Source organism: Prunus avium, chromosome 6 (genome assembly GCF_965620075.1).
Source record: "Prunus avium chromosome 6, drPruAviu1.hap1.1, whole genome shotgun sequence".
In the NCBI taxonomy this organism is placed as follows: domain Eukaryota; kingdom Viridiplantae; phylum Streptophyta; class Magnoliopsida; order Rosales; family Rosaceae; genus Prunus; species Prunus avium.
Window position 1 is genome coordinate 8,567,106 of NC_142289.1, and position 24,600 is coordinate 8,591,705.

At 37.4% G+C, this 24,600-nt stretch overlaps 5 protein-coding genes across 7 annotated transcripts; 3 read left to right on the forward strand and 2 right to left on the reverse strand.

Moving 5' to 3' along the window:
• Positions 1-406: 406 nt before the first annotated feature.
• Positions 407-5,146, forward strand: LOC110768084 (Cysteine proteinases superfamily protein). 2 transcript variants are annotated; one of them, XM_088255683.1, is made up of 11 exons: positions 407-585; positions 2,062-2,496; positions 2,597-2,715; positions 3,104-3,177; positions 3,310-3,364; positions 3,527-3,601; positions 3,713-3,786; positions 3,874-3,922; positions 4,002-4,086; positions 4,421-4,477; positions 4,938-5,146. In XM_088255683.1, exons 2-11 carry the CDS (start codon positions 2,166-2,168, stop codon positions 4,991-4,993), a joined length of 975 nt encoding a protein of 324 aa, XP_088111809.1. In that variant the 5' UTR covers positions 407-585; positions 2,062-2,165; the 3' UTR covers positions 4,994-5,146. The 2 variants fall into 2 exon arrangements, with proteins under 2 accessions (XP_088111809.1, XP_088111810.1); XM_088255684.1 differs by having other exon boundaries at positions 2,073-2,496.
• A 1,467-nt stretch (positions 5,147-6,613) lies between these two features.
• On the reverse strand, positions 6,614-7,986 carry LOC110768085 (TCP family transcription factor). The gene has a single exon (XM_088255685.1). The coding sequence runs from the start codon at positions 7,863-7,865 to the stop codon at positions 6,993-6,995; it is 873 nt and encodes a 290-aa protein (XP_088111811.1). The 5' UTR covers positions 7,866-7,986; the 3' UTR covers positions 6,614-6,992.
• Positions 7,987-9,069: 1,083 nt separating this feature from the next.
• On the forward strand, positions 9,070-13,644 carry SIGF (RNApolymerase sigma-subunit F). Of its 2 annotated transcripts, XM_021971771.2 has the most exons (10): positions 9,070-9,187; positions 9,285-9,375; positions 10,028-10,179; positions 10,515-10,639; positions 10,750-10,956; positions 11,039-11,318; positions 11,411-11,641; positions 12,125-12,265; positions 12,633-12,833; positions 13,025-13,644. In XM_021971771.2, the coding sequence occupies exons 3-10, from the start codon at positions 10,033-10,035 to the stop codon at positions 13,310-13,312; spliced, it is 1,620 nt and encodes a 539-aa protein (XP_021827463.1). In that variant the 5' UTR covers positions 9,070-9,187; positions 9,285-9,375; positions 10,028-10,032; the 3' UTR covers positions 13,313-13,644. The 2 variants fall into 2 exon arrangements, with proteins under 2 accessions (XP_021827463.1, XP_021827462.1); XM_021971770.2 differs by having other exon boundaries at positions 9,079-9,375.
• Positions 13,645-13,866: 222 nt separating this feature from the next.
• On the reverse strand, positions 13,867-15,823 carry LOC110768082 (Pentatricopeptide repeat (PPR-like) superfamily protein). The gene has a single exon (XM_021971769.2). The coding sequence runs from the start codon at positions 15,747-15,749 to the stop codon at positions 13,902-13,904; it is 1,848 nt and encodes a 615-aa protein (XP_021827461.2). The 5' UTR covers positions 15,750-15,823; the 3' UTR covers positions 13,867-13,901.
• A 4,021-nt stretch (positions 15,824-19,844) lies between these two features.
• Positions 19,845-20,331, forward strand: ROT4 (DVL family protein). Its single transcript, XM_021971776.2, has one exon. The coding sequence runs from the start codon at positions 19,899-19,901 to the stop codon at positions 20,124-20,126; it is 228 nt and encodes a 75-aa protein (XP_021827468.1). The 5' UTR covers positions 19,845-19,898; the 3' UTR covers positions 20,127-20,331.
• Positions 20,332-24,600: the final 4,269 nt, after the last annotated feature.

The window sequence follows — 24,600 nt, forward strand, 5'->3', positions numbered from 1 at the left end:
GAGAAATTTGGTTTATGATTGGCATTTAGGATGTTGTGTGATAGAGTGTATTAGGGTGCACCATGGGTATTTTTGGTAATTAAATAGGGTGTACTTAGTTAATTTTACATTTTAATTAAAATATTATGGTGTATTTAGATCATAGAGTGTACTCAGTTAATTTTAGGGTTCGTTTAGCAGCACTCTTAAAAAAAACTTTGCTCAAATATAAGGACTAAAATCATAATTTAGTCAATTTTTTGGACGGGAGGCAATCAGAAACCGTTCCAGGAATTGCCGCTTAAATCACAACCGTCCAACGTCCACTCGAGCAAATGTAGAGTCTCCGTAACATCCGTACGATGAAAAAGTTGCTCGACCTTTAACAGCCTGGCAAACTGTATATAATGGGGTGCACTTTCAGTCCATTTCCATTTTCTGTTCAATTTTTCAATGCTTCGTCGTCAGCCAATGCATTCGTACCATCCTATTAATAAGAAGTGCCTTGTTTCCAACTCAACTTTCTCTACCTTTCACCCTAAGTTTTCCTTTTGCAAACGACAGCTTTCAAAGTTCTTTTATTGGCTCTAAGTCGAAGCTGATTGGGTGAGTTCTTAATCTAATGATTTTGCTCTTTTAAACTCTGTTATCTTGTTGGATTGTTATATTGATTGGCGAAGAAATTGTTTAGTGTTCCTTTATTTATTTATTCATAATTTGGGTTTTTCTTTTTGCGGATTATTATGTGGGATTTTATTGCTGATTGAGATTGAGATTTTTGTTGTTGTTTTAGTGGGGACTATTTGTTTTCTGGGTAGTTTTGGTGTTCTGTTTTGGTGCTTGTTTGATTTGTGTTGTGTTGTGTGTGTGTGCGTGTGAGAGAGAGAGAGAGAGAGAGAGAGAGAGAGTATGTTGATGATGAATAGCATGGAGAGTGGTGTAGTTCAAGACGGTGTGGTTTTTAATATTATGATTTTGATAAAGGATATGCATGTAGCAGTTGTGTTGTTCAGATGGCTTGTTGTGTTGTTGTGGGGTGAACCGATTTCGTTTAGATTGGAGAAAGAAAATAGAAGATATAGGTAGTTTCTTATAAATAAAAATAGATATAGGTCTAGTCTTGAAATGAAATGGAATCAATTTGACTCATCAAGCAAAATCTGATGTTGGGTTGAATATATAGTAATATGAATGTTATGGAGAGTAATTGTAGTTTGTTTTGGATATTATTTAAATAAATTTCTTTGTTTGCAAAGTCGATCTTTTAGTTTTCGTATGTAAATCAAGGGTCCTATGAAATTTTATTTGAAGTAAAGATTAAATGTTGTGCTAGTTAAAGTTTACTTCATTTTTTGGATTTTTTCCCATAAACATGTGAGGTGAAAGGTTAAGCATTAGGTGTTTTTACCTATCCGAGTTAACGTTGATTCTTATTTCTTTGCTGGGAGTTATGTGTTTGTTGTCATGCAGCTAGTTTAATATTGGGAAAGTAGGCTGCTTTAGGTCGTTATCTCTCTGTGTGATATTTTATTCAGAAATACTGAGAATGTGTGAGCACGCGTTGTTAGGTTAACAGGTTTGTCTGTCACTTTATGATGTTTTGAGGATAATCGAAGTCTCCAGCCGGTCATTCTAGACCAGCAATTATCTGTTTTTTCCTGGTTTTTTGACGGTGGGTTGAAGTCTTTTGCTGATCTCAGCACAATTTTAGTATACATGGGACTGTTTATTAAAGTTAATAATAAACATACTTGGAACTTAGCAAAGTTTGTAATTATGATCACACAGCAGGCATCATTTTCACAAATATGTTTATTATATCCTCTGTTAGATGTCCAATCAATTGCAGCTAAATCTTCTATTGTATACTTGTCCAGTATTATTTGAAAAAGTCAACTGCTTTATTATAATAAGGATTTATGTTAAAATTGGAAGCACTATACTTAATTTAATAAAAATTATTTCTTGCTGTGATTTAATTTAGATTTGCGCAGATGGATATTCTAATTTAAATTACAGTTGTGGGTAAAGAACCTCAAAGCATTGGAGGTTTTTAAATTTTTTTTTTAACATACTTGGTAGCTTTTGGGCAGAGATTACTCTATTACCTGAACTTCTTGGGGATTCCGTCATTGCTCTTAGAAGAAGATTAAGCTTTCTTATTCGACATATGCATATTTAAGGAGATGGCTTCCCATGAGCATGATTCAGATATTATTCAGTGGGGGCTTCGTCTACTTGATGGTGATCCAGTTTATAATTCTTCATACTACTACAGTGACATGATACAACACAATGCTAATGATATCTACCACGAAGAGTATTTCAGAAGTCATTATGATACAGAATCAAACCATGTGGAGAATGATGAGATCATTGCACGAACTCTTCAAGAGGAATTTTCAGGACTATCTGTAACAGAAGCCTCTGAATACTCACATGCAGGAGAAGCGCAAGCACAAGCATCCGTTCTTGCAGATGAGTGGCATGGTGTATCTACAAGGAATTATTGTTCGGGTATCTGGAAACCTGCTGCTTTACCTTCTTTTCATACATATTAAGGTAACCTATGTCATGTAGTTATCTTCATAGGCCTTTTTTTTTTGGCACCATGCAGACCATGATTATGGCCAGGAAGAAGCTTCTAGTTTATGTTCTAGCCCTGGTAATCATTTGGGGCTAACTGATGAATGTGCACTTGATGGTGAAGTAGACTGGAGCTTGAATCCCGTTCCTGTAAGTTTATGCTGTCCAGATTTTTCACCATGTTGTAATATCAAATGCTTCATCATGTTTTTGTTATTAAACAGTTTTAAGGAGTCATCATTGGCCTTTTAGGAAATGTTAGCCATTCTTTATCAATTTATAAAGTTTAGCTGACAATCTGATGTTGAGAAGGGAATGTACATGGGAATTTACATAGATATTTCAATAGCATTTTGGTTGATCATGTGAATTTCCTCCCACCTGCCCACTCCCCCGCCACCCCTACCCAAAAGAAACTTATACATTTTGCAAATTCGTGAGTACTAATTGTATATTTGATTTGCTACTTTTCTGCCAACATATGGCGTGATTTGCAAATGTCGACACCAGTATTAACCTTGTCCTTCATATGGTTTAGCATATTCCCAGAATTAATGGAGAAATTCCTTCATTTGATGAAGCGACTTCAGATCATCAAAGGCTACTTGACAGGTAATACCTGCCCTTTTCCTTTCTATAAATATAGTAGTATGTATTTCAATAATTTGCCTAGTTAGTAAAATCCATTTTATTTGTTTTCTTCATTTTTTGTTGTTGTAATATTTTCTTGCGTTTTCAATGTAGACTGCAGATATATGGCTTCCTCGAACGCAAGGTTGAAGGAGATGGAAACTGCCAGGTTAGTCATGCTGCACCTTTGTCTGTTTCTGTTGTTTATTTCCTTAAAGCAAGTATGTAGCTCTCATTTGGACCTATCAGTTTTGTTTTTATTCCTGGATATTGATCTTAGCATCTTTCAGGGTTACACATGTTTATCTCATATTTTGCTTTAATTTTCCAGTTCCATGCTTTATCAGACCAATTGTATCACACACCTGACAACCACACGTATGTAAGAAGCCAAGTCGTAAATCAGGTTTGCTCTCTTGGAAATATTCTACTAATGCGTTCAACTGAACTTTGGCACCATGAAATTTTGTATCTTCCATGGATTCTGGTTTATCCTTTGATGGTTTACTGTTACCAGCTGAAGTCTCATCCGGAGATTTATGAGGGATATGTTCCCATGGCATATGATGACTATTTGGAGAAGATGTCCAGGTATTAATCGAACTCATAATGTTTCCTTGTTTTCCTGTCATTAATCTTTTGGGCTAAATTAATACCCATCAATCTGAATGAAACCAGGAATGGTGAGTGGGGTGACCATGTCTCGTTGCAGGCAGCTGCTGATTCGGTATGAAAGATCTTTTACAATGACTGATACTTGTGAGTAATTAATATAATGACTGATACTTGTGTGTAATTTTTTGCAGTACGGGGTGAAAATTTTTGTCTTGACTTCTTTTAAGGATAACTGTTGCATAGAGATTCTTCCTAATATCCAAACTTCAAAACAAGGTAAGCTTGTTGCGCTCTTAGTTTTTGTTGTGGGCATAGACAGTTGGATTTATGAAGTAATCAGTTATCTGTATGTTAAAATGTGATATAGTTTCTATATCTGTAATTGATTCAGATTTCCATATTCCACATGTTACTGTCTTGTTTCTAAATTCATTTCTCTTATAATGAGCAAATTTATTACTCTCTCATTGAATCCACGCGTTAGCCTAATCATATACTTCTGACAAACGGATCCCGTGGAATTTTTGCTGAACAAATTATTGTGATATCCTTAAATATTAGTTATCTGTCGTCCATTAAGCTTTACAGAAAGCTCTTATGTCTTGTGCAGTTATTTATTTGAGTTTCTGGGCAGAGGTGCATTACAACTCAATTTATCCTCAAGGAGGTAATTGTTTTATCTTCTTCATGTACATCTGTAGAATGCAAAGGGATAAGGAGTAAAATGAAACTTGGATTTTGGATAACTTGTTCAGCTGAACTCAACCAGTTGGAGCAATAACACTGTATCATTAGCCAACAGTCTTTGACTGAACATAAACTGACAGTCTACTTTCCTTTGGGGTGTGCGTGTGTGATACCATCTATAAGATTGGGAGGGGGAAGTCGCAACACCATAATAGGCTCTTTATCTGATCTGAGAACTTTCAAGTGTGATTTTCCGTAAAGAATCTTTTGTGGGAAATCAGATGCAACTAGCTTCCACTAGCCCTTGCTATATTGACTTGTTATATATCTGAGTCTGGATAGGTTTAGTTGTCTGACGCTAATACCATCATGCATGCTTTAGGATTTTACATTATCCCTCTAAATGTAACGCATGACTTATGGTTTTGGTTTTATTTCAGGTTCGCTCTCAAGTGAGTGCAAAAAGAAGAAAAAGTGGCGGATATTTGGGAAATAAACATTAGGAATGTTTGGATGGCATTAGGCACATTTCTCCTCCTGTTGTTGCTGATGTTGCTTAAACCATGTAGATTTGTGGTTCAGGACCTGCTCAGATCTCATATTTTTGCTCTTCCAATGTTCGTCCAGGCTGGATTATCTCATTGTAAGAGTAAGTTAGTTTCTTTTTCCATTTTTTCGTTTCTAAATTTCTATTATTACGGTTGCTTGCATGTGTGAATTTTGTAGTCGCATGCTAGTACCATCTGATATTTTTAGAACAACCCAGTTACAATATGATAATGAATTTATACATTTTCAGAAAACAGAGTTGAAAGGGTTTCATTGAATCTTCTTCGGCCTTCAGCTTATTGTTTTCTTCACGAGTAGCTTGGCCGGTTCAGTAGATTTGGAATGTACAAAGATATGTCAAACAATTGAAATGAATTCTTTCCCAAAAAAAATAATAGATACTCGAAATGAATGTATCAATATCATGGAAAGTATTCCATAGTACAGGTATGCTTTTATAGGAACACAAAAGTGAAATATATGCTTCATGGTCTATGCAAAAATTGTGTATAATTGGCAGGTGTCATAAACGGAAAGCACAATTATTTTGCGGAAATATTGTGACGCTGTATATTGACATATAGTATATGGTTAAATTCAGGATTTTTGTTGGAGATATAGAGATGGGAACTAAGGTTTTGATAACCTTTCAATCATTTATCTCGCACAGTTGATTCGTTTGTTTGGTCAATAGTGAAATATATGCACTTGCTTGAGTACGCATACAGAGATTTGAAGCATACAAATTGTTCTAGGCCATCGTTGAAACTGGTTGATGAATAACTTTTCTTTGTATGGATTGTTTTCTGAATGTTTTGCTTACCACAGCAGAAGTGAGAATGATTGGACCAAAGTAATTCCTGTTGAATCAATCTATTGCGAATGCCGCGGTTCTTTGTTTCCAATGATACTCTGCTTTTATTAATAATCATACCCACATTTCTACAGTTTCATCCTCTTTAGTTTCCCTGTTTAAACGTATGATTGTAGAATTAAATGCGACAAATCTTCAATGAATTGCCGCCGGTGAGTTCCTACTAAATCGGAAAGCTCCGCCATTGATTATTTCATTTTTGTGCTTCATAATAAAGCATGTACTTGCTTCTTGGCCATTGGTGAAGTATACGTTTCAGTGCAGAGTGGTGAAGTATACTTGCTTGGTCATTGAAGTGCACATTTGAATACAGGGCAATGCAGAGTATTAGGAACAGCTCAAAAGATTTATCAACCATTTGCTTCTGGTTTCAATGGCAACCAAGCCAACAGTTCAGGTTTCATTGTAGCTTAGAATAAAAGCGCTTCTCTGCTTCTTGGCAACAGCACAAGAAGAAGAGAGATTATCTGCTTTTTGGTTTCTTATCATCCCTGAGGTTGGTTTACAAAGATTAGACTTGAGACATACAACTTGGTACCCTTTTCAGTTTGATTTTAAATTGTTGGAAAGCTCTCAGCGTGCTTCAATGAATTTTATAAAGCACAACAATGGTGGGTCCAAATCCAACCATGGTCCACCTCTCCTTCCTCCTCCATGAGTGAGAAGTCTCAAAAGTACACAAATTCATCCAAATTTTTAAGCCAAAACAGACTCTCATTTTATTAAATTTGATTTGATGATGCCTTGAAGAAGAACATTTACAGATTAAAGAGCCAAACTCTAAAGCCCCAATCTTTCCTCCCCCATTCTAGACCAAGACTGCTTGCTACTTACTACACAGAAGAAACCATTGATGAACAACAACATCATATTTTAAAGAAAGGCAGGGTCTTTGTCTAAACTACCCAAAACCTATTCTCTCTTCTCTTCTTCTTAACTTAAAACCCCAAAACACACACAACACTCACATACCTTACACCTTTTGTACCCAACCAACCCCACCCTCTATTGCTTGCTTCCTATTTGCTTTATCTACTTTGATATACACACACACCCCACTCATTTTCTTTATCTATCCATCCCCAAGACACAAAGCCTCCTCCTGCTGCCCATCCTCCTCCTCATTCTCCGCCGGATGCAGCAGCAACGACGTGAACGGCATGTGCTGCCGGTACTCGGTGTAGTCCAACCCCGCCGGCTGGCATAAGTCCAGCCGAATGCTCGGCTGCTGATGCGGCTGATTCGGGTGAGCCTGATGAGCCGACGACACCAGCGGGTACATGAACTGTCCGCCGCCGTTGAGGGAGCTGAGTGGGTGGGCCCGGCAAGCGAGGGAGGGCACTTGGGAGGAGACGGCGGGGGCGGAGGTCGAGATCGGCTCGGCCGGGAGAGTGCCGGTGCCGGTGGCGGCGACGATGGAGGACTCGGCGTGGCGGAGGAGCCACTCGATGGTCTCCCCGTCCGAGCGGTGGCCGAGCTCCCGGGTCAGCTGGAAGATCCGGGCGGCGCACATGGCCGGCATCCGGACTCGCCGTCCCCGGCCGTTGACTTTGGTGTGGCGGTCCCTGGAAGACGCGGACTTTCGGGTCTGAGAGAGCTGGTTATGTGTCTTGGGCTGTAGAGATTGTATGGATTGCTGGGAGTGCTGATGGGACGACGCCGTTTCTAGGGCGGTGGGAATATGGGTCGGGTCTTCGTGGTTGCGTAGGGGGGCAAGGGCCATCTCCGAGCCCATGGGTGGTGGTGGTGGTGGTGGTGGTTTTAGGGTTTGGGCACTCAGAGAGAGAGAAAGAGAGAGAGGGAAATTAGGGCTTTGAGAGGGTGGTGGAATTCGATTGACCCCACAGAAAGAGAGAGAGGGGCCCTTTTTATTTCTCGTGTGAGTGAGGCGGGTCGTCGGGACTCTGAGAGAGAGAGAGAGTGTGTGTTTTGGTTTGTTTTGCATGGTTTTTGAACTTGTTTTGGGGAAAGGGGTACACGCGCTGGTTTGAAGAGAGCAGCAGGCAGCGGATGAGAGAGAGATAGCTTACATTGAATAAAGACATGAATTAGTGAATTAGGCTTGTACGAAAATAATAATTTAAATATGGAAAATGATAATAATACTTTACATATGTCAGGTGTCGTCTTAACCTTTTCCTTATTCTCGTGAAGTTTGTAATCAGCCCTTACTTAGGTTTTTTTTTTTTTGTTTGTGGGAAAGAGCCTACTTAAACTTAGTTGTGTACAAAAATAAAACAAAACGAAAATACTGTGTGATATTTTTTGTTTTTTTATCAACAGAAAAAGCGCCTGATGCAGGCCCCTCTTTCTCTGTCGTGTCACGCGCTTGTAACCAGTGTTTCAGGTTTTTGTTTGGTGGTTTTGTTTCTGACAGTTTGACCAATGTCGGATACTGAGACTGAAATGTCACAAAGGCCCCTGCTATCCAAATCCACTCGCTCGTGGGTTACAGCACAACATTGTGTTGGCAATGGTATCACATCTCTCTCAGTAATTTTCCAACGTACCGTCATAGGAGAATTTATAGTTTTGTTACCTAATTCTCTTGCGATCATTGTTACTGCATTTATATTTTTCTTTTGTTTGTTTCGAACATTTTATGACTTGTTTGTTTGTTAGTTTTAAATTTCAAACCTTGTTTCGGATATGGGTTTCGGGGTGTGGGCTCGGACTCAATATCTTGTTCTGGATCTTAATTTTGGGTCCATTCTATAAGAATTCCATTCCTTTTCATTCTATTAAACCAAACATTGCCACTAATATTACGAAAGAAAAAGGCAACGTGCTTGTTGTGACTGTCGTGCACGTGTGGTTAGTTGTATGCCAGATGTTGATGCAAGTGAATCTCACATAGCATCAACAATTCACACGTGTAGAAATGACACAGAAAAAGAGATGGACAATCAACTATGGGTTGGGTTACGAGAAAAGCCTCGGGCCTATAAGTCCTATCATGGGCCAGGTTTAGACTAGAGGTCCGTCAAACACTCTGGCTCAAGCCCCTTATACTCTAAGCTTGGGCAGGAACTTCCCAAAGAATAGGCCTACATTAACAAGGCCTGTGTTATTCGGTCAAGCCCAAGTTTTTGATTTCTTTTCATTCAAAAATGAAGAACAACAAAAATGAAAAAGGGTGAAAAAGCCCAACCTGATCCATTTGAAAGAAAACAAAGTAAATGATTTTGAGGTGTGAAATTGTCTCTGAAAGCAGGAGCAGAACCTCCCCTGCTACATTATCTGCAAAACACAGGAAGCCAATGCAAGGTACACACAATAGCAGGGCAGAATATACACCGCTTTACTTGAATATACCGCTAGCTTAGCTACACTGATAAATAACTATTTTGTTCTTCCAATGGAGGCTGGAAGACACTTTCTTTCTTCATCTTCAGCCTTTCCTTCAACAACCCACCTCAGGCATCCTCTTCCTTCTTCTTCTCCCTCTACTTCAGGTAAAAAAAGTTCACTACTTTGATATCTCCATTTTCTCATTTATTCTGTTTGCTTGCTGAGAATTTACTCGGAAAGTTTATAGTTTTTGGAATTCAGCCATAGGTACTTAAACATAAGTTGGGAATGATTGGTCTTTATGTTTAATCCCAATACAGCAACTGGGTATGTTGAGCTTTTGTGTTTCTGAGATGAGTTTTACATATTTAATTGTTGTGTTTGATTTTTATTCCTTGAACTTGCTTGAATTGATGCGCTAAATTGTGGAACAAAGACTATTAGCATAAATCTTTTCCACGTAAAATCCTAATGCAAGAGCTACATTTGGAAGTAGCGGATATTTTTTAATATTCTATTTCCTGTTGAAACAGTTCTCAAAAAAGATTATTTTTCTGCGCTTACATGCATAGGAGTGTGAATAATTGTGTGTTTATCCCTCTAGGATAAAAGGTTCTAGAATGAGAATTGAGATGCTGAGTTACTTAAGTTAATTCTTTAGAGTCTGATACTATTGGAGTTCATGAAGAGATGCAGATTATTATGCTGATAGTAATTGTCTACAAAAATGATTGAGTAAGGGATAGTTTACCCCCCCCCCCCCCCCATTGTCCATTGTTGGTTAACGTCAGGTTGTTGGTACTCCTAATTTTTCAGTTTTGATGCTTCATGAGCAAGCAGTTCCTGCAGTTACTTCTGTGCCGATTACATCTGTAGCCCGACATTTTCCTACCTCGGTTCTTTTACAAGAGCAGCGTGATGAGTTCAAGCCTCTATTGCATGTACTGAAAGAAGATAAAACATCTGAGGTTAGACTTCTGTTGTAGAAATGCTCTGCATATAAGTTAGATCAGATGTGCACTTCATATAACTTGAATAATCCTCAATGGTGTAAAACTCCTTGCTCAAACTTCTGTTTTCCCTCATTTGAAATTATGCCTATTGATGATACTAATTTTCTTTTTTAAAATGCCACCATTGATTTGTATAATTCAAGATTTTGTGAGGCTTCTTCTTTCTTACACATTGACCATTTCACACACCTACTTGGTATTCCTTACTTCTTAGAAATTGTCTCATACGCTATCTCTATTTCTCTCCTGGGAAACTCCTAATTAATTACCATTTTCTGTGTTTTTATTAGGCTACATTAGATAGGATGCAGATAGAGACTGGGGCCTCTGTCCATGAAGATTTAGACATTGATGACTTTTACCCGTTGGTGAACGGCTCTAAGCCCCAATTGCTTAACCCTGATATTTTAGATGTGTAAGATGAATAAAACTCCTTTTTTTTTTTTTTTTTTTTTTCAGGTGATTGCAATTTTGTTACCAAATTGCATCCTTATGTGATGCTCATGTTGTATCTCTGCCTTGCAGATTTTCATCCTTACAAACAGGAGCAAAGCCATCCACACCTTTGACTCTGGAGTCTTTGACCACTGCTTCCAATAAGCATATGGATGTCGAACCATGTAATGTAGTTGCCCTGGCTAAGAAAGCTTTGTCAGCCTCCAGAGAAGCAGCCTCATTAGCTGAAGACTCCCAATCAATGGGAGCTGATTTTGACGAGTCTCTTTCTCTGGGGTCAGTTTTGTGTTACTTCCTTGTTTCATTATGATTTCCCTATCAAATTCCTTTGGAACTGAAGTCAAGAATTTTTGTCTAGTTTGGGGTATACAAGTTTGGCCAACTGGATAGTTGAGGAGGAGACAACTGTAAGGTCAACCCGGATTCTAGAGAGGCGGCGCAAGCGAATTAAGACAAGGAAGGTGCCTAAGTCAAAAGTTATAGGTCATGAGTCAAACAGTTTTACAAGTTCAGATGTGCGGAAAAAGATAAGTGAAGGATTTAATCCAAATGATCCCCTGCGGTTGTTCTTGTGGGGTCCTGAAACAAGACAACTTTTGACTGCTAAAGAGGAGGCAGAATTGATTGCCCGAGTTCAGGTGTATATCTAAGTAATGTTTGTCTGCTGATTTTTGGATTACTGGTTTATGTAGGGTCTGATACTGCATTCATGTGTCGAATTATGTAACAGGATTTATTTAAGTTAGAAGAAGTGAAGACTAGACTTCAAACACAGTTTGGCCGTGAACCAACTTTGATTGAATGGGCTGAAGCTGTTGGAATTAGTTGTCAGATCTTGAAATCACAGCTTCGCTCTGGTACCAGCAGCCGTGAAAAGCTGATTTATGCTAACTTACGTATGGTGGTTCACATTGCTAAACAATATCAAGGGAGAGGTCTTGGCCTCCAGGACTTAATGCAGGTAACTTCACTGGAACATGCTTTCTTATATGTAGTCCTTAGGGCTAAGACTTGATGGTTTTTGTTACACAGACCACATCTTACCGACAAAATTTTGACTTCTACGCCAAAGTTTTTTCTTTTTTGCTTACTTGAATGCAGTAAAGCATTGTATTAGATCATGAAATTGCATTGGCAACTCCTACAGGCCAGATTGAAATTTTAAATTTGTGCCATCTGTTCAGATTAACTATTGTTCGTCTGTATCCTTCATGATCAGATAATGGATATTATTGTATTCATCTTGGCAATGTCAGCAATTCCTAGGATGGCATATATTATACACATGCTCTATCTGATTGTTTGGTTAGGTTGTATTGGAGGTTAAACAATAATTCTTTTCAGAAAACTTCATTGCAACCAAAGAGCAGTATTTTGATTTTTATATTAAGGCCTGGACTTGAGAATTAAATTGCTTTTCTATGTTTATCTGATACTTTTGTAGGAGGGAAGTATGGGTCTCATGAAGAGTGTTGAGAAGTTCAAGCCCCAAGCTGGTTGCCGATTTGCTACTTATGCATACTGGTGGATAAGGCAAACAGTTAGGAAGGCCATATTTCAACATTCCAGGACCATCCGCTTGCCGGTAATGAAAAAATTACCATGTCTCCAGTCTCTACTTTGCAATGAGATTCTTCTTCAAGTTTCTATCTTTTGTGTCAACTGATTGTATCCTGTTCTGAAAAATTTCTGTCGTCTCCATAGGATTTTGCAACAGAATGAAAATTATGGAATTGGTTAATGCAGATGATGAGGAAAAGTACTGTTGCCATTGAAATCTGTACCTTGAATTCTTAGTTTCGTCACCACTTTTTGCTATAGTGGAAAATCTACACTGTTAACTTGCTAATATACTAAATCCGCTTAGCCCATGTCTGAATAATCAAAAGTTAACTATTTCGTAGCGTGTGCAAAGCAAAAAGAACTTTATTGAATATGACAATTATTCACAGGAGAATGTGTACAGCCTTCTTGGCAAAGTATTGGAGGCAAAGAAATCATGTATTCAGGAAGGAAATCACAACCCAAGCAAAGAAGAATTAGCGAGACGGGTTGGTATTACAGTTGAAAAGTTGGAAAAGTTGCTATATGCTACAAGAATGCCACTTTCAATGCAACAACCAGTCTGGGCTGACCAAGATACTACCTTTCAGGTAAAGATTCTTGTTGTCTCGATTTTCTTATATACCTCTCTCTCTCTCTCTCTCTCTCTCTCATACTTTTCTGGTATGTGATATGGCTGTATACAACTTCAATTTTGAACGTGATGTAATTTGTTGGACTATATTGAGCATGGTTTCTCCAATGGTTTAAGAAGCAAACATTTTTTCTTTCACAATTGCAGGAGGTAACTGCTGACACTGGGGTTGAGATCCCAGATGTGAGTGTAGCAAAGCAGCTGATGAGGCAACATGTGCGCCACCTCCTAAGCATCCTCAATTTAAGAGAGAGACAGATAATCAGGCTAAGGTATGGCATTGAAGATGGCAAGCAGAGATCACTATCAGAGATTGGTGGCATGTTTGGATTGTCCAAGGAGCGGGTGCGGCAGCTGGAGAGCCGAGCATTCTTGAAGCTCAGGCAGTCTCTTGGAAGCCAAGGGCTTGGGGCTTATGGTCCTTTACTTGTTTAGAAATGCAGCACGAGGCTATGGTATCTACTCCGTTGGTTCGATTTCTGGTATCTTTTAAGGAAATCTGGAGTTTAGCTGTTGAGCTCCCAGCTTTTGGAGCTTAATGTACAGCAAGCTGAGGCTTGGAATATAGAGACGAACAACTTAGGCTTAAGGGTAAAAAAATTTGGAGCTTAGCGGAGGCTAGGTTTCAATGCTCCAAAGTTGTAATATTGGCTTTCTTTGCTTTACTGTAGAAGAGTTGAAACTCTATACTGTAAGTTATTGTATATTTCTCACATTTTTATTCAAAGCTAGCACTCCTAATTGTGGGGTGGGCGCTTCTTGTGTCATTCGGCAGAAGCCAACTGATCAAACTTTGCTCAAGGACTTCCTTGAAGTGCGCATTTCGAATTTACAATCTTAGGCAAACCTATTTGTGTAGATTTTACCTATCCAAAGTGATTTCATCCATTCTTTATAGTTCAGATATTTTAAATCCTTCTTTCAAATTCAAGCAACTTACTCTACTGGGCAAAGAAAGTTTGAATTCTTCAGGTAGAGAGAGGATAGAGTCACATAAAAAAATTATATATACTCCTTCATAGAGTTAAGACTTGGCTGTATGAAGGCTGCCTACAAGTGAATGATATACTCTATCATCAGGTGTGAGGCCTTCTCCTTTCATCTCATCATACAACTTAAAAGCTTCATCTGTTCTCCCATCCTTAGACAACCCTGAAATCATTGCTGTATACGTGACAACGTTACGAGTTAAATCCCTCCGATACATTTCATGAAATAATTTCAGTGCCTCATCCACCTTGCCATCAATACATTCGCCATGTATAAGCGATGAATACGTATACGTATCTGGCATCAACCCCTTGTCGTCCATCTCCTTCTTTAGCTTGTGAGCTTCCTTCATCTTACCCTTCTTGATGTACCCATCAATTAGAGCATTGTATGTTACAGTGTTAGGTCTCTCTCCCTTCCTTTCCATCTCTTGAATTACCCGCTTTGCTTCAACAAAGTTTCCTTCCTTGCAGAATATGTCAATTAGAGTAGTGAAACACACTACATTTGGAGCCACACCTCTTTCTTCCATTGTGAACAACAAACTCTTTGCCTCCTCATTCCTATTCAATTTACACAATCCACTAGCTATAGTGCTGTAAGTAAACACATCAGTCTGAAAGCCTTTCCCTTCCATGAAATCCTGCAGCCTTAGAGCTTCATCCATCATCCCTTTTCTGCAGTACCCGCCCATCAGCGTATTAAACACAACTTGGTTTACGTCAATGCCTTTACTTTGCATCTCATTCACCAAGATGTCTGCCATCTTCATCTGTCCGCCCTTGCACGCACCATTAATCAATGCCCCGTAAGTGTGAGCATTTGGGACAAGGCCTCTTTGAGTTAATTCGTCGAACAGAAACAACGCCCTTTTCATATTTCCCACTCTACCATTCCAATTAATAATCGAAGTATAAAGATACACATCTGGTTCTATCCCTCTCTCACGCATTTCCTCAAACACCTTTTCAGCATCTTCAATCTTTTCACAGCTACCAAACCAATCAATCAAAAGCGTGCATGTTGCCACATTATAACCCACACCATCCTTCTCCATCAAGCTCAAGGCCTCATTAACACCCTCAAAATCCTTCCTTTCAATGTATGCTTTCAGAAGTGTGTTATATGTAACAACATTAGGCTTAATTTGTCTACCAGCCATTGCACCCATCAAAGCCTTAGCCTTTTTCACCTCCCCTCTCTTACAAAGCTCATTCATCACAAGCGTCAATGAATGAACAGTGATTTGAACACCCTTTTCAACCATTTGATCAAAGAACCTCAAACATAAATCCACCTGACCACATTTCTTCAATGCAAGCAAAAGCACAAAGCAGGACCTTTCTTCAATCTCAAACCCCTTCTTCTCCGCGTAGTCAAAAACCCCAACAGCCTCCTCAAACATTTTGTTATCTGCATAAACCCTGAACAGCATATCACACAATGTCTCAACAAATTTCACCCCTTTACGCTCATCCTCAGCCAAAGAGACAATTTCAGAAACAGGGCATCGAAGAATATCATTGGAGACAATACCATTCAATACAATTTTCATTTGGGCAAATTTCTTAGCTTGATAGAGCCTGCAAATGAGGGCTACATGGGCTTGAAGATTGGGTTTGTGGGAAGTGAGAGATGGGTTTGTTTGGAGAAAGTTGAATAAGCTCAAGCAAGAATGGGGCGGGACGAGTGGGTTTGAGAGGACAAGGTTGGTTATGTGGGGGTTGAGATTGGAGAGCAGAGATGGGGTGGATTTGAGGGGTTGAAGGCCTGAATTGATTAGGGTTTTAGAAATCTTCTGAGCAATTTCTTGGTTGGATATCAATGTGGGGTCTGTTGGGAAGAATTTATTCAAGGTTTTGAAGGTTTTCTGAGAAGACATTGTTTGTCAAAGCAAAGAAGAAGAAGAAGCTCTGTATAGTCTAAAGCTCGATTTGCTTAGAAGCTCTGTTTAGAAAGAGGTCAATTTTAGCGGGTATGAATGTGGTTGCATTGATCAAACCGATCAGACGATCGTGGCCGTTCATCTTCTTCTTTTTTGTATGGTCCGGTTCAAAATTATTTAATTAGTCAAATATGAATATTTTTAATTCATAATCTATCAAATTATAACACCATGTAACGTGTTGATATGATATTATAATCTCACACAAATATGTTTTATTATAATAGAGGATAGATATATAAGTTAATTAATTTGATCTATACCTTATGCCCATATGTGAATGAGATTTACATTATTAATGATAATTATCTAATGTTTTAAGGGGAGAAAATTGCATTCATAAGAAAAGAAAGAAAAGAAAAAGCTACTTTTAGCAATTCAATATTTGTATCGCATAAAGATTTTATCTATTTTTGAACTTCTCCATATTATATCAAGCTTCCTTCTAACCAAAAAAACCAAAGACTTATTATTAACTATCACCATATCATCTTAAAATACCTCAATTAACGAGGTGCAATCTCAATTTTAATTTCAACTACAGAATTCTCTGTTATATAATACGCAGAAAGAGGACGGTCATCGATCATTTCCGTATCAAGATGGAACAAAGTCATGTTACTCAGAATCCCCCAACGCCTCTCAATTTTGCTTCTCAGATCAACCACCATGATTGTTTCTCTAATTCTCACAAACCCTATATGTTCGTTTTTATGCCTCACCCAAATAATGCATTTTGGTTCTCCAGGCAAAGGTGTCACACTGAGTCTTAAAACACCATATCGTTGGGGGAAGTAATTTCCAACTATGTCCTCGTCCTGCAGCATTATTTCGTCTAGCCACAGGGTCTGCCTCTCCACCTCAACATTCAAACGCTCCTCAATCCCCCTCTTCACATCAAGAATTGTTGCATAATGTGGTGTTTCGATCTCAGGGGTGACTTGCCCTCCTGTAATTATTATGAGAACCATGGCCACAAAATAACCAACCAAACACTTCTCTCACTTCATGTTTACAAAAAGTCTTTTTTGAAGATTTAAGTTTGCTGTGATTTAAATATGTAAAATTCATGTTAAAGGGTGTTCCTCTCTCTCTCTAGTCACATTTTTTAGGTGCAACAGAAATCTCATGCACCTACCCATCATGAATTATTTTGATGCTTAGCACTCCTTTTTTGTGTTTTCCTTTTCTTCTTTTTTATTTTATCTTTACGAACCAATTACAATTTGAAGTGTGTTTTTTTTCTTCTTATTTTGTCATGTGCTTTTTTCTTTTTCTGTTCTTAATGAGCAATTCAACTTGATCAGCCCACACGCCTCATCAAATTGTGATTGATTTGTAAGGAGAAATACAGTTTACATGCAATTAAAGAGCCAGTGTCAAGAATTGTTGTTACGGAAAAACCACTTTCTAGGCATGCTTGAGAGGTTTCTAATAAATCTCAGTTGTTAAACTGTGTCCAAGTCCTTACGAGATAGGAGAAGCACTTCTTTGCACTTGGGATTAGGGAAGGGCGCGGTCGTTCGGTTTAGTTTTTGCCTCATCCCGGAATTGGAAATTGTACTATTTAATCAGTACAGTTTGGTTTAATTTTGGTGAAAAATATTTATGAAACCGATCAGTCCATTTTAAATTGGTTTCGGTGCGATTTCCGGTTTTGGACCGGATTTTTTTAAATTTTTTTCAAATTTTTTTATTTACAAATAATCCAATTTCATGCAAAGAGAGAAAATTGAGCCTAGAAAAGATAGGTGTTGGGGAAATATTAGTTATGAGATTAGAAATTTAGTATAGGACTTCAATAATTTAAAAAAAATACACAGCCAGTTCGGTCCAATCTGATTTTGTAAGGTGTGAAATCGGCACTGAAACCGATTTGGTCCAATTTGGTGCCTGTTTGTTTGTTTTTTTTTTCTGATTTTTTCCATCTGGTGCGGTTCAGTGTTTTGGTTTTCTGGGCTCTATGTCCACTGAGATGTCATTTCACATATCACACACTGCCACATGCTTTAGTTTTTCAACACATGATTAACTTGGCATACCACCAACGTGTGTGGCATCAGCTACATGAAAGTTTTTCTTCTATTTAATGTAAAGGAAGAGTAGCACAGCTAGCTGCAGAATCAAATAATTATATGACATCATTAATTTGTTGACTAGTTTAGCCTATTACCTTACCTATTAGCCAATTTAACCTATTGCACAAAGAACACTCAAATAATTATATATGGCTAGTTAACTGTAAATCTGTGATCTCCATTTACTATAAATACACAAAGCAGAGTGTGGCTGGCCCAAGAACACTCATTAGCTAAAAGCCTCCAAAAAAAAAAAAAAAATCTCTGGCTTAGCACATGGCAGGACCCGTACATGATCTTGAGCCTTTAACTAAATTTGCTCGGTCAGCAGAAGGCATCACAAAACAAAATCAACGTCATCAGGACAATTCACAGTCGTACAGATAAGCTGAGGTATCTTGGCCACTAATTGCCTGCATTTTCTTGAAAACTTCCAAGCTTCACTTTTCTTAACACTAATGAACTATGATAAAGGTTCAATTACTTGCCTGTGGTACCAATGCCAACAACGACTATATATGTGGAGGAGATCATTCCACAATTTGTTTAGCCCACCTCTGGTTTTCAATTTAGAGACGCTGTTTCGTCCTCTTTCTGCAAATCATAATTTGACATATATGCAAAAGTTATTCAACATAATATTTGTGTGCGACACTGTATATGACACCGTATTTGACATATATGCAAACTAGTGGTTTGTAGTTAAGTTCTGTATGACATCGTGTTTGTATGTGAGAATACCCCTTCTCTTTTCTAACTATTTAAAAATAAATAAATATAAAATGAAACGAAAGTGACACATACATATGCAGCAGCCTCTAGATTTGAGGGCATTTATGGGTGTGGGGTTTGGGTCAAGGATTCTATTGCAATTCTTTGACCAAAATAATGCAACACTGTACTAGTCTCCTAATTAAACTTCAAGTTACCTAAAAATTTAAAGCATGATGTTATATTCTTTCACTTCAATTTTTTTACTGGTAGTAGAAGTAGAAGTAGGGGCAGTTAACCCTAAATAATATATATATACATAAATTCTCCTATGTGGATGTCTGGATGTTAATATCGTACAGACGTCATGTATTTTTTATTATTTGACGTCATGTATTTTTTATTTTTTATTTATGTTTTTCTCCTTATTTACTATAGTATTCATATGATAATAACGTGTAGACATTTGAACAAGAGAATATATATATATTTGCAGTATCTGTTGAGGACTTTGGAGTGGGGTCAAAGTGAATTTTTAATTGAAAACATATCAGGTTAACAAAAATGGCAGGAAACTTGGCCCATTCTATGTTTCATATGCTATGTTATCCTCCTGACAGCTGGTGGATTTGCAGTGTTCACAGTTCATATCCAACCCATATTAAAAATTTCTCTTCTGCCTGCACCAATGGCTCCCATCATTTCTTCTTACTTAATCTAAACCATGGCCCCCCAATCTCCAATAATAATAATAATAATAAATATTAATTATATAGTAGAGCCATCAAATTTATTCACCAAGTTTGCAACTGTAAGTTATCTACTAGAAATAAAAGGGATTCTGAATGAATGAGTTCATATTTAAATGAAAGAAGAAAAAAATTGTCACCTTATTTGATGAATAAATGTGCATATATATTTCACAATGTAATTTTATAATCCGAACAATTCAATGTTTAGGTTCTCATTCGACGATTATTCTCCCTTCAAAATTTCATCCAAGTCGGGCACTTGATTATTATTGTGAATATTTCCTTATTTATCAGAAATATTGTGTTTCATCTATTTATTAAGTCCCACGTAGATAATTAAATGCTTCAGTAATGATGTAAAAGTAAACAGTTTTTTTTGACGAAAAGAAGTAAACAGTTTGAATCATGAGACAGATACATGTATTACCTTTTCACATGTGTATATATTTACTGCTTCTAGTGGGACTAGTAGTGACAAATCTAGAAGCAGTGCAGCAGAAGCTGGTGAGAGTGATCAGACCTTTGAATTTCAAGTCTTCATCAATATGGCACTGGCGGTGGAGGAAAGCGGAAGTAGCACTACTAGTACAACTACAAGCTTCAATCAAAACGCGCAGATGAACATGATGAACGGAGAGTGTGAATCCGGCTGCCAGCGGCCGCCGTTCGGGAAAAAGTGCCGTCACCTGTTGAAGAAGCAGCGGACTAAATTCTACATCCTCCGGCGCTGCATAGCAATGCTCCTCTGCTGGCACGAACGTAATGACCCCTGATATAATAGCAAGGCACACCCACCTAGCTAGCTTGTTAGTTCATTTTTCTTAATTAATTTTCTTCTTCTCTTTCTAGTGTTATTAATCTGCTTAAATATATATGTGTATAGAAGTATATTCGATGGCTGTTCATGAACTTTGTTTCCAATTTGATGGAACCAATAAGATCTGTCCACTGTTTTTTTTATTTTATCTTAGCTTTTTGATATTGGTTTTTCTTTCACTTTTCTTCTTCTTCTTCTCTCTCTCTCTCCTACTTTTTTTTGTTATGGTGCTGATTATGATATGGTGTTAATCAAATCCTGATCTCAAGGTGATCAGTTTCTCTTGGTTTGTGTAATTATCATCATCAATTTATATTCATGGTATGAACTATATAAACTCATATTAAAAACTGAATGGATTTATGATATTTAGATATTTAATCATAAAAAAACCAGGTCTGAATTAATAATGCATAATCCTTTCTCTGTTTTTTTTTTGGGTTCATAGAGATATTATCATGTTGTACAAATCAATTCAGGTTCATATACATCATGATTTGATTTTCAACCAAATTCTCTGTTATTTTTATTTTATGAATTTCCATATATACATGTCCTTTTTTGTTTCCCAGCTTTCTGCTATATTCTTTTACTCAACCTTGTTATTCCAGTTCTTAATTCGTCATCGCTTTTTGGCTTCTTCTTTTTTGTTTTTTTAAAGAAAAAAAATTACAACCCGTATCTGCAATACTACTTTTTAATATATAATAATAATAATAATTATTATTATTATTATTTTCGAGCAATAAAATAAAAATAAAAATAGTATTATTTTCAGAATATTGGTATAATGCATGCAAAAATGAATTACTTTTCCAAAAATGGACAAAGGGGAATAATTTATAGTTAATGCATTTATAATTATTCCACCCAATAACCACAGCATCCTAATTGATTTGTCAATTCGGACAGTCTAATCCCAATACGGGGCCTCCTGGTTAGGGAACACCAGACAGGAGCAAGGAAACAATTGTATAATTATTTTCTCTGGACCTATATTCTAAAATGTTAGTTAGTTTTTTAGGGTCATGTGTGTCCTCAAATCCCATCATCATTTCATTTTAATGTTCCTTCGCATGCAACAACAATTTATGGTCCGGATGACGCATGCAATTGCATATGCAGGTCACTCTTACTTGTCAATAATACAAGTAAGACCATACATTTCCTATAATAACAAAAGCAATTGCTAATTTCGCGATCCTTGAATGTTAACTTGAAAATTATACGATTTTGTATAAGATAAAATTGAAAAGTGGCCTCAAACGAGAAGTTGACGTCGTATTAACTTATCAACTCATTAGCGTCATATAATAATAATAATAATAATAATAATATTTCACGCAAGTTTTTCATGTCAAGATGTGGTTGCTCCCGCAGAGAGAGAGAGAGAGAGAGAGGGAGCGCAGAACTTCTGCAGATAAATGAGTTCATTAAGTTCTATTAACAGAACTTCCATCTTTCCCACATGACACGACTTTGGAATTAAAATATATGAAATAATAATAATTATTATTATTATTTGTGAAATTTATTTATTTATTATAAAGAGAGTGTATGGGCCGAGGCCGACGGATGTAGAGCTGGGGCCCACTACGTAGGTCAGCACAGCAGACAGCGAGAATCGTTGATAGCAAAGTGAGATGGGAGAGAGGAGGTACGATCCCCTGTGGCTGAAAAGTGCCCCCCCGACCCCACCCCCTCGTGCGGCCCTCTCTTGCCCCTTTAGGCTCGTTTGGATGGGTCCCACCCAATTTTGACCTTCAGCTTATTGGTAAATTACTGTCCGCTGTCTTCTTCACCGACCTAACTTCACCCGGCATGATGTTTGTTTTTACCGTCTATTCACATACTTAGTTCAATCAAATCGATTCTTTGGAGTTTGAATTTAGATAGGGACATTTCCTTTCACACATAATCGACCTTCTAGTTGGTTTCAAAAAATATATGTATTACCTAGGGTTTTTATTTATTTATTTATAAAACCTATTTCATCACTTTTTTTCCGACTCAAAATCACAATTTGCGATTGTAAATGTGCTGTCCTTGATTTATTTTGTTTATTTGAATACTTCGATGCTCAAGTTAGGTGGGAATAGCTTGTGGGTTTGCTTTTAGATTTCTTTTTACAAATTGAACGAAAATTTTATGTTTTTAATTCTCTATAAATATAGATATTGATAAGAGAGGGTGGGGTATCGCACATTAGTTATATTGATAAGAGAGGGTGGGGTATCGCACATTAGTTAGTTCACAAAACCCCATATGTGCACATTAAATCACATTTTTAGTTGTTTTTATTTAGCTCTTAAGATGTGAGAAATCATTCTTTATTGTACTTATTTACAATTCGTCATGTGCTCGTTTAATTTCTCATTTTTCTTTTTCAGTAAGTAATTCTTTTTAACAAGTCAATACATGTCAAAATGTATTTAGTTTGTAATCAGAAATGACACTTTACTTTACATATCAAAGATCATTCAAACAACAAAAGACCATGTCTCTTCAAATTAGGATGGTGGAATGACAAAACATAAAGATGTACATGTGAAAGTCGAGAACAAAATGCTTACGTGCGGGGCCAGGTTGGTGGCTAATTGCACGTGCATTCCTGACATGGTTGAAAATTTGATGTTACAGTGTTTACATCTGTGGCAAAAGCCACAATATTTGACGTGCGACAGCCATTCACAACCTACCACGTGGAGCCGCACGTGTGTGTAAAGTTGTAAGCAAAAAGTACTGAAGAGCTGGAGCAAAGCAGCCAGCCAGTGAAGAAGAACCCTACGACTCTTTACCCCTTTCTAGGTTATCTTCTCCAACCATTTGTCAGTTGTCCCATAATTCATTTTCTTGCCAAATCCTATCAACTACGAAATAAATAGCTATTACGGATCACCAAGTTTGAAGTTTCCATCCATGCCCATCTCAAAATTTTATTCTTTTTTTCAGAAAAAAAACTCCGACAATTTACTAAAACTCAGTTGTTTTTACGTTGTGAGTAAGAATCAGATGTTTGAATTTAGGAATCCGGCATAAGAGATGGAAAAATATGTGTAGAATTTAGGTGAGTGAAGTGTTGGCTGAGTCACATAACGTTATAGGGTGCAGGGTGTAGGGCAACCCCTACGAAGATGGGAGGAAAAAAAGAAGCAAGATGAGAAATGTGGTGGGGTAGAAAGGCCTGTCAAGAGACATAATTGCGATCTAGCTAGGTCGAAGATAGGGTGTTGCTTCTTCTCTCAGACCATTATTATGAATGGTATATGATATGATTTGATGTTTTGTTATACCATCTAAAGTATGAGAGGATTGCCAACTAACCATGTTCCTCTCATGTATATCAGAAAACATTATGCTGTTTTGAGGAAAGTTTTGCACTTGTCACATGAAAGATAAGATCTAGATTCCCTTTAATAATTTTTTATTTTTTATTTTTTAAAAGACATTGAAACAACCAAGTTTCAAAGAGACATGTAAAGTTTTAAATTTTACACACAAAAAATTCAAATCAAATCATGTGTATGATTTTAAAGGGGAGGAGTGCTTTTTAGCTTGTAAAGGGCAAAGACAAGAAAGAAAGAGAGCTAAAAAGTGAAGAAAACAATGGATCGTGACACATTGACATTACAAATGAGGACTAAGGAGCCAGTGCCACCAATTTCTTGTCTCCCCATGCATGGTCTAATCACTACTCTCTCTCTTCTTCTTCTTTGTTTTATGCCTGCTTTATTAAGGACAGTTAATCGGCCTGACTCCCATTGCCCTGCAAGAGCACTTTCACCCACTTGCCATGGCAAAGGGTAAAGGCAAGGCAAAGATTGTTACTATTCATGTGAATAGTGGTAGCTTTTGCAAAAGGCTGGTTATGTTTTCACCTATTGCCATGGCAACTTAAGGGCAACCACCATTCACATGAGATATAATGAGAGGAATTTGTATATAATTTTGGTGTGGGAAATGAAGAATATGGCTAGGTATTTATTATAAAAAAAATCTGAAAATTTGGGTATTTTTTTAGAATTTTTTTTTAAAATTTCGTTGTTGACGTTAACAGCTCCCAAGCACGAGCTCAGGCTCGTTTTGCCTTTGAGCTTGCCCTATTTGTTGGGACCCACCTCCTACCCGGACTGCTAAAGCCCGCTGGAAGCGTGACATGGGGCTTGGGCCCCTTCTTGCCTGGGCCAAACTGCAGCGGTGGAAGTGCTCTAAGTCAACTTAATCTGCTATGCTTGTCCCGCTCTTGATATTTTATTAAGGTTTTAATGGATTTTTAAAAGTTCAAAACTATTCGATCAGGATTTCAAACGAGTATATACAGTTGTGGATATGTTGAAATCCATATTGTGCTCAGTTTCCAAATGCTATAAAACAAAAGAGAAAATGAGAGAGAGAAAATTCAATACGATATTAGAGCAAGGTGATATTAT